Source organism: Bactrocera oleae, chromosome 5, assembly GCF_042242935.1.
Source record: "Bactrocera oleae isolate idBacOlea1 chromosome 5, idBacOlea1, whole genome shotgun sequence".
Classification (NCBI taxonomy): Eukaryota; Metazoa; Arthropoda; class Insecta; order Diptera; family Tephritidae; genus Bactrocera; species Bactrocera oleae.
In genome coordinates this window covers 16946246-16956353 of record NC_091539.1, presented here as the reverse complement: position 1 = coordinate 16956353, position 10108 = coordinate 16946246, and the positions used below count along the sequence as shown (strand labels likewise).

Genomic DNA, 10108 nt, shown 5'->3' with positions numbered 1-10108 from the left:
TAAAGAATTTTTTCAAGTTGCATTGGTATTGTTATTAGTAGTTGCTTTTCATTTTAAAAATATATTTAATAATTTATATAACAAGGCAAACACTCAAACGACGCAATTTCGTTTGTTTTGAACTGTCAAAATTTTTTTACACCATAGGAAATTTTTTCACCAACTCAACATAGTGTGACGAACACGAGTACCAGAACAAATCAGAATTGACGATAAACTGCCAGAAGCAACTAGACAGCGAATTCGTAGTTGCCAGAATGTTCTAGTAGCGAACTTTTGTTAAAAATTTACTATATAAGGGCTGCCGGATTGTGCAGCAGACACAGTTCTAATTAGAGTGTTGCCGTGTATAGAGCAATTAAGTTATAAGCAATAAGTTGTAAGTTCGAATAGCGAGCACTAAGTGTTAAGTTGTTGGAATTGGAAATAAAGATAAGTGTATAGATTTAAATTGGGACTTTAATTTAACAATCCAGTGATCGAGCTCAAGAGTTTGTTATAGTTAGACGATTTATCGAGAAATCCGTTACAATAGGGAAAAATGTTATCGTTTGGCACACAGCCTAGGCCTTCCATACAAAATCATCTAAGCTAATCGCTTAACGTCATTGTATAAACATTGTATAAATTATGTTAGAGATACATTTATCCATTGTATAAGCCTTGAATATATTGTAGATGTATACAATGCATTTATCCCTGCATAAATAAAACACGTCTACTATTTATAACTTCTGTAATGTAAATGGGAAAATGCCTTTTGCAGATATTAAGTGTATTCGGGAAGTAAGCAGTGAAGACAGTGTAAGTCTAAATCTCTAAATATCTCGATTAGTTTTTGTATTAATTTAAACATATTTCAGAATTATACAGCTGAAAATTTAATAAAACATACTGCAAAAAAGTGGAAAACACAAACTTGTGGTGAAAGAGTTGCGTTTATTGTTTTCGAATTAAGTGAGCCACACATAATTACAGGTATTGATATTGGAAATGAGCATTCTGCTTTCATAGAAGTATTGGTCAGCAAAACTAGTTGCAGCACAAACAATTTTACTGTAAGTTTAATAGTACTTGAAAACTTAGTCGCAAACCCAGTTCTAACAACATATTGTAGGAAATTTTGGTGACTTGTTCGTTTATGACTCTTATAGAGAGTAAAAATTCTACCAATGTCAATCGGGTCCGTTGTTTTAATAAAGAAGCATTAGTACCAACAGCAGCATCTGAAAAGTGGCAGTTTATTAAAGTGATTTGCAGTCAACCTTTCAACAAACACGTACAGTATGGAATATCGTTTATTAAACTGCATGTCGATTCTGAACTAAATAAGAAAACTATTCCTTGTGAGCATAAGAAACCAATAACTACAAATAACGTGACTAATTTCTCTGAGTCACCAAATAACTCCCAACTGGGTAAATTTAAATTGCGAGAAGTGTCTCCAGAATCTGACTCGGAAAGTTCAAGATCGCTATTTAAAAGATGGAAAGTTTCTGAAATGAATACTAATTCAAGAAGATCTCCAATAAGAAATAAAACTGTAAAAACTAATGAACCTGTTAACAATGAAAAGTTGGCCATTTTTTTAGATCGTAATCGGAAAGAACTTGGTTTTGGTAGCGAAGAAACGAGAGATGGGGAAATACTTCCCATGAAAAAACAAAGACTTTTAAAAACTATCGAGATTGAACATCAACAACTGCAAGCTAAAACTGAAAAATCCAAAGTATGCAGGGACAGTAAGAAAGCAGTTATAAATTCTTCAAATGCAAATAAAAGGCACGAATATTTCGGAGATAAAGCAACAAAAAAAATTGACAAAAGTTATGACATAGTCCAAAAGCAAAGGGAGAAACCTATAATATTTCGACCATTCCATGAACTACTAAAAGGCACTGTTTTAGTTATCAGTGGAATACAAGTATGATCCTTATATCGAAGAATGCTTTATCTGTTGTATACTTAAATTCATTTTTTCAGTAGAATCCTGATCGTTCAGATATTCGGGATAAAGCTTTGTCAATGGGAGCAAGATATAGAGCTGATTGGGGAACTGGTTGTACACACTTAATGTGAGTAAAAAATTAGCCCGGCATGGAATTTGGGTATAGATGATGTATATATGTATGTATATATGGTGTGTTTATTAGATGCGTTAACCCTTAACTGCAAGCTTTTTTTTTTTGATCTGAAAAAAAAGGATATTAAGGCTACAAATATCCACACAATTTCTTAAAATAAAAACGAAAACAAAAAAAAATGTATGTAAAGATTTTGTTCAAAAAAATGTTATGTTGTAAAATTGCAATCCTGCATTTATGTATGAAATTTGTTTGTGTGTATCCCGTATATCGAGGCATTTTGTATCTTCCACGAGCGCAATATTGCGGCAAATTATTTGTTGGCAGAGCCTTTGGCGGAACATACGGTGTTGGTCCTCGCCGTTTCTTTGCTTGAAGCTCTCTTTTAACGCTGTTTTCAATACTAGGTCTCCCACGCTTATTACAGATCATGATTACAGGAATAATAAATTGACATACATTTAGGTTGCCTATACCATTCAGGTCTTTATAAACAAGTCACGAATTTATAACGAATATATCAATAAGACTGTAATAAATACGAAGATACCACTTCCTGCTTCTCATCATAAAACGATATCTACCAATAAAGCTGTCCATAAGATCTAACACCCATATGTACATTGTAATCTTTGACAATTTGAGGACATAGATAGTTGAGTTTCTTTTTTCCACTTTCGCTTTGTTAAATCTTTATTTGAGACACGGGTTCTGCCGATGATGAAAACAATGCCACAACTTTGTTGTCTTTCCAAGTAATAGCTACTAGTTAAACGCCTTCAAAGTCGCCTACTTGTTCTTCGTAAAAACCGCAAGGAAATATTTCTTTCATCATGACTTTTTTGTCCGTAAACTTGCAATTTACTAATATTTTTGCTTGGACGGTACCCAGGCAAAAAATCCCTTGTTTAGCAAAATAGGTAACCAACGGAATTGTCGTATAAATTGTCAAAGTACAAAATATGGTTAAAACTTCTAGGAACCCCGCGAGATAGCCGTACGACGATATTTCCTACTGGTCCTAAATCTAGCTAATCATTATGATGTTTGTGTATTTTTGACCCGGTGTATATTTCAAAATTATGGCCATAACTCTTGACATTACACTAATAGCTGAAACAGTCACCGATATTCCTCCCTTCCGTACTTACCGCCCGTATCAAACCAAATTTGTATGAAGTTATGCTCGTAGTTGCAACGCCAGACCAATCTAAGTAGTACGTAGGTCGTTATAATAATATTTCATGCATACGTAGAGAGAAAACCTAGGCTCGGGGGAATTAGGGTGAGGGCTCCCTGATCCATGAATTTATTGAAAATATATTTTATTTATTTTGAGAAAAAATTAGTTCCATTTTACCATAAGTATAAATGTGCTCGAGTATATACATATGTATATGGTAACTTGGGTAAAGCATCCTGAAGAAACATTAATGCTGATCTCAAAAAATTTAATTTTTCAATTGATGATGACCGCTGGGAAGCATATAATTATAAAATTACAAGCAAGAATTCTTATGAAATGTAGTAATTCATAATGGGAAAAATTGTAGTGAATTGTTGGAGAAAAAAATGGAAATTGTTGTAAAGCACTGTGCTTCCCAGAGAATTTCGGGTCCAGAACCTCCTCCCTCTCTCCTGTACTCTGTATACCATGAAAAATATTTTTAATTAAAAGTAAGTATATACATATTCATGTACGAAAACTTTTACATAATATTATATGATATATTTCTAAAAATATTAATTTTTTTCATTATAAAATATATACATGTATTAATCGCAAAATAATTTTCCATAAACTCTTCATCTCTACGAATAATATTGTTGCTAAGTAATTTAAATTTTTAGATGTGCCTTCAAGAATACACCAAAATATAACCAGGTGAGTGGAAAAGGTAAAATAGTTACTCCTGCTTGGATAGAAGACTGCTACAAACAAAAGAAATGTTTGCATTGGCGAAGATATGCTTTGGATAGCAGTGATCTTAATCAATCCCACAGTGAGGAAGAGGTGCCAGATGAATCGCTGAGACCTATTGAATCATCGGTTAACAACACTAAATTCAAGCAACTTGATTTAAAAGTACCATTATACAATCCCTCTAATAGTTCTATAAAAGGCGCCGTGTCGTCAGGAAGTGATACAGATGATGATATTCAACGTGTTTTACAGAGTAATACTCATAAACCTAATTTTAATATATACTTATGAAATTGTATCATGTATTTTAACAGATAATGTTGCAAATGAAACCAAAATATTCAAAGAAAAAGGAGATTTTGATGTGTCTACAGAAGAAGAAGATTATTTGGACGTGAAGACAAAATTAGTACGAAAAGCGAAGCTCAAATAACAATGTTAATATTTGTATTTGTTAAGAATTTAAATTTTTATAAATATAGATGAAAATTAAATGAAAGTAAAGTTCAAATTTTGTAAAAAAAATAAGTAAAAGGTGGATATAATTATATATTTAAGAAGTAGTAAAAAGTGTTCTTCAGCTGATTCTATTGTAAATTTATTTACACGGTATATCAGAAAACCCATTTTAGTGGGCAATATTTGGAAATGGCGATAGAAACTTAAAAGGGGGACATATATTTTGTGTTGTTGTTGTAGCCGCAGAATTCTGCCTAGTTGGCAGTCCTTAGCCGGATAATACCTGGTCCGTTTCGGTTTTATAGACCCGACTGTTGTGGGGACAATGTCTCACAGTAGACACATATCTACTTCGTTATGTCCTAGTTTATTGAATGACTGGAAAGAACTTATGTATTTATCATAAAGAAGAAAATTTACTCGTTAAGTTGCAAAAGGCGTGAAAAGCTATAAATTGAGCAAAAACTTAGATAGTTGTAGATAGTCGGAATTGGGTCATTGCAACGTCAACAAAACGCCGTTAATCGAACTGCCATCACATCATAACTTTTCAAGTCACCAGATTCCGAAATTGTGGACCCCAGTGCGAATGGCCAATTTTTCACCGAAAATACCGGTCAATCTGTGAGATAAATTATTTATATTCGAAAAAAATCAGGTCAATACATACTTACTTATATTTCGAATATGTCGGTTATTTTTTATAAAACTGCGTGAAAACATGATCTCGACTATAACTGGGTGATGTTAAAAGTTCAGACCTTCCCATAGCACTAATATAACCCATAAAACAATTTTCAACTTTCCACATGACTAATACATTTATGGGCTATGGCAATGTGTAATAATTTAATGAAAATATTTTCTTAAAAATAATGTAGTTAGGAACTGAATATGACTGAAACTGGTCAACATCTTGGTCTAAAAATCATATCCCTAATATCGTGATTTCTAATCCTATACATTTAGCTTCTTCGATTGAGTTTATATTTGATTTGAGTTAATTGGGTTAATTTTAATATAAATTTTTCAGACATGGAACAAAACATGAATCTATTTAAATAAATAACAAACCAAATATGACCGAGTAAAATTTTTTTATATTCTCGCAAAATGTTGCTCAGAGTATAATGTTGTTGTGCCCTTTGTCTGTCCTTGGCCGGATGAATAATCGGGTCCGTTCCGATTGCGTAGACCCGACTGAGTCAGAGTTATAATAGTTATGCTCACCTTGTGGTTGTTTGTAACAACAAATCTAAAAGGTATATAGTACCATATACATACATACATATGTATATCATAATTATTAGGACGATTATTTAGACCATGTTTGTTGTCATCGAAATCATTCAACGGGAGGCCCAGGAAAAGTGCTGTTTCGACGGGGCCGGACCAAGGGATAGGGGTGTTGGATGAGTCGGATTCGTTGGGCATGCAAAGAGGTGGGGACTCATTGCACGCAGAACATATGTACATTTGGTATGTCGAGGTAGTTTAACCTGTTTCAATATTCAGAACGAAGTTGCACAAGGGTCAGTCAATATGTACAATAGGTGGTCGCTTGACACCAAGTACGCCATTCAAGATTTGCTGCATCTCTATACTTTCGTACGCAGAGTGAAAAGGTACAGGCTGTCGAGTGTAACACTTAAAATCTTAGGGTTTGAACAGTCGGAATTTTAACACCATCGACTGCGATATTATTCGGTCTGTCCTTCCTCATTCAGTGTGTGAATATGTCACTGTGGGTTTAGTAGGGAAGAATATTAGGCTCTTTGCAGAGAAGAAGCGAGAAGGATAAATGAGATACCGGTTTACTTTTGGACACATGTCATCAATTTCGTTCCCTGACGTTAATATCGTATCATTTGCTTATGCGTTGATGAAAACTCCCTCTTCATGGTTCCTTGCATGATAGACTTTCTGAGAAACTTTTGACATGTCCAACGATACTAGAATCGTCCTCTCACAGAGTAGTTTTGGATTTATTCTACGAATTAATCGGGCGGGCTGAGGTGATAGTGTGCGCTTTTCTGAAACCATGTAGATGGTCTGCTAAACGCTAAGTGAAGTTCGATATGAACAAGGCCTCAAGTGTCTTCACTATTGGGGAAAGGAGAGTTATAGGACGACAAAATGATGGATAGGCCTCCACCGCGATATTTACATAAAGCATTAAAGTTAAATTGTGGTATTCGGGTTTCGACGTAAGTCGGTCGTGGAGAAGATGCGTTTACCCGCTAGCATCACTCAAGAGTCATGTTGAAGAGATATTATGTAGCGGTCTGGAGTCGTTTGAGTGTTGACCTTGTGGTGATCACCGCTTAATCAACATTGTCTTCCTAGCCATGTGTATTGGGCGTGCTCCAGGATTTTTGGATGGTCTTAAGAGGCCTAGCTTAACCATCAGCTGGAATTATTATTTGGCTATCTTAAACCGATCGGGGAATAGCTGGTGGACACCCTGAATATACGGTGCATGATGGCATGCTTTGTTGATGTGTGCTTGGATGGATTGCCCAACAATTCGAGAAAGACCATTTAAGAAATTGGTTGAATTTTTTATTTTCGCTTACAGTGGTGATGGATGTAATTGGAGTTTTGGCGTATGAGCCTGAGGTGTGGGAACTGGTGCATGGGTCTAAGATGCATCTCCGTTTGAGGTTCATGATGAGCCATATTGTTGCATTGGGTATGCTCCGTTTATTGAATACGGCACTTCGGCAATGCAAAATATCTCTTGTATTGCTCGACGGAGGCCGATGTCAAGTATACGATTTTTTTTACCATATACATCATATATCCACATGTATTTCTATTTTGCTGCCCTTTTCAGCTTGGAGTGGGAACATCTTGAGTTTATTCTTGTCAATTTGTAGTAGAGAAGGTACAAAGATATTCCCGTCAGTATCGGCGAGGTATTTCCCATCAGAAATGCGGTCATAAATAAATAGTAGGGGAGGCTGGAACCAGTTATCGCCGAGTTTACTGGGTACTGCTTAGTGTCCAAGCTCATAGGTGTGTGCATTTCTTGTCATGCGCTCGGTGGTGTTAGTAAACTAAAGGTAGAGTAGTCTTACGGTGAGCCAAAAGATTCGTGCGAATGTTGTGACTAGCTGCCTTCCACCCAATCGTTTCATTCCGCTAGAAGTTAATATGAACGCCGATCGTCCAATTGTACTCCCGAAAGCAGTTTCTTGATACGATAGAGTTTGTCAATATGTGCATTAAGTTCATGATTCGATGGTGCAGCGATTCGGTCGAAGCATCAATCAGCTAGAGTCTCGTCATTAATGTTTTGAGGAAACTAAACCAGAAAAATTCCCTAAGTTCAATATAAGAACTTAATGGAAAAAGTGTTAAAAATTTAAGTTTAAGTTTTAAAAGGTATATGAAATTGTATTGCCAGAAGTGTTCAGTGTCGCTAAACTGTCAAAAAATTAGATCGGAACAATAAACAAAGACAGTTCTACGGCAGATGTGTAACCATTATTTGTACTATCGGAGAAGAGCTAACGATTTCCTAATTTCTATTCATTAGTACCGGTTTCCAGCTCAATTACTCGCAACGTTATTTGACGGTTTCATTACTTACACCTAAAAACTATAAAAATTAAAACAAATCTATATATATAAATATAAATATATATTTTAATTATGTTAGTGTACTATCTTTATTTTCCTTGCATTATAATTTTCTGCTATCCTCGTATACTATCGTCCTTAAAAATTATCCGTATTTCCTATTATGTTTATTTACTATTGGTTTTCTGATTAACTCATTAATATACCTTTTCGATTATGCGTTTCTTCCGATACTGAAGGGCTTGGCAAAGTTGATACTCCTGCGAACCATGATCTATCCCATATCCCACCCATATCTATCTGGTAGGAATGGGCTCTAAGATAATTTAAATATTTTTAGTATTAATTAATAATGTTTTAATTACTAAAAGGGCGTCGAAAATTGGGGTTTTTAAGCGAATTTTTAGCTAACTCCGCAACTATGTTGTAAGGTAATAGCCATTTCGTCTGTAATAATATTTTAAAAGCCTTTAACTACACCCTTGAGTTGTAAGTCCACACATTTGACTTGCAAATAAGTAAAGTGAAAAAATTTGTAATTACATATCATAAATCTTAAGTAAATAACTTTTTTCAAGTAATTTTTTTTTTATATAAGACATTTTAATTAGTGTTTGGCGAAGAAATCTTAGAAGATAAGAGTAGATTTTGCTAAAAAGTAAAGCGCCCTGGATTTTGAATAATATTAATGCTAAAAAGAATAAATCAATAAATGAGCTTAAAAATAGCTTATTTTGTACTTGCAGTGAAAGTTTTTAAGCCCTCATAGCTTCGTCTGAATTGCAAGGCTTCTATTTCTCCATCTGTTTGTAGCACGCATATTAAAATTCTTTGGGTCGCGGACCTTCCATATCACTATCTTTAATTTTGTAATAGTAAAACTTTTAACTTTTTTTCTTATATTATAAATCTGACAAAGAAAATGTTGCAATATCAGCTTTAGAATCTTCTAAATTTATAATATATCTCCTTAAGCAACTAGAATCCCTAGTACATACACCATTTGACATATTTTCTACTTATTTAATTAGGTTAATAACTACTCAGGACAGATTTGTACAAATAATTTTCAAAAGCTTAGCAAGATCCAGAAATTAAGTCACCTACTTACGTGACAAATAACACTATTTTACCAAACATAATTTGGAAGTATTCTGCAACACATTGAGCATGAAATGGGCAGTTACAATGGGCAAAACAAAAACAGGAAAAACTATCCTATCCTAAACATGGTATACGAAAATTATTGGTCATAACTGGATTCTTGAACTCTGAAAAACCGTCTATCACTTTTCAAGGAATCACTTGGTTGAATAATTTTGTATATATTATTTAATTGACATTTTAATCGTACATGCAAATATTCGCCACTAACAAAAGTTGAATTATTTAGCTTGGGCGGACAATCGGACTTATAAAAAGAACCCACATAGAAATTTCTACCTCAAGAATTTTTTTATTTTTGTATTTAGCATACAGTTTTCCGGAAGCGTTTAATATCTCTTCGCTTGAAGAAGATAGGAGTTTCTCCGGTTGTTATATTTCGAATATACTAATCAGGTTGCTAAGGCTCTGAAATCTTTCTTTAGTTTGAGAAATTAATATATCTAAACAGCAATAGTATACATTGACTTTGAAATAGGATTCCGGGTCGGAAATTCTCTCGTCTTGTGATAACTCATCAAAAAAACGCTTCGTTATCTTTCGCCTACTGTTTTTAAAAACAGTTGTTACCCCCCACTCTTTTGCTAAATCTTTGGATTCATTTAGCAAACTATTAAATGAATTCTGATTTCTTAATTGGCACAATCTATTTAAAAGATTACTTAATAAAATACTAGATTTTTGTAAGTCATTATTTTCATGCTGTAGAGCTTTAGAAACAGGATTAATAATTTCAAATAGTGAAGAAAAAAATGTAACGAGCACTAAGAAATCAAAACTCTCTAAAATATTAATTATACTTTTACATTCTTCACGTTCAAATTTTTTATTTGAAATTAAATTTATTTTTATTTGCTCCATCGTATCCCTGTCCTCTACATTTAGTCAAATC

At 33.9% G+C, this 10108-nt stretch overlaps 1 protein-coding gene across 1 annotated transcript; it reads left to right on the top strand.

Annotated features, from left to right (window-relative positions):
- Window positions 1-410: 410 nt before the first annotated feature.
- Window positions 411-4512, top strand: XRCC1 (DNA repair protein XRCC1). The gene is made up of 6 exons (XM_014240279.3): window positions 411-804; window positions 864-1058; window positions 1118-1924; window positions 1987-2075; window positions 3936-4261; window positions 4323-4512. The coding sequence occupies exons 1-6, from the start codon at window positions 754-756 to the stop codon at window positions 4439-4441; spliced, it is 1587 nt and encodes a 528-aa protein (XP_014095754.1). The 5' UTR covers window positions 411-753; the 3' UTR covers window positions 4442-4512.
- Window positions 4513-10108: the final 5596 nt, after the last annotated feature.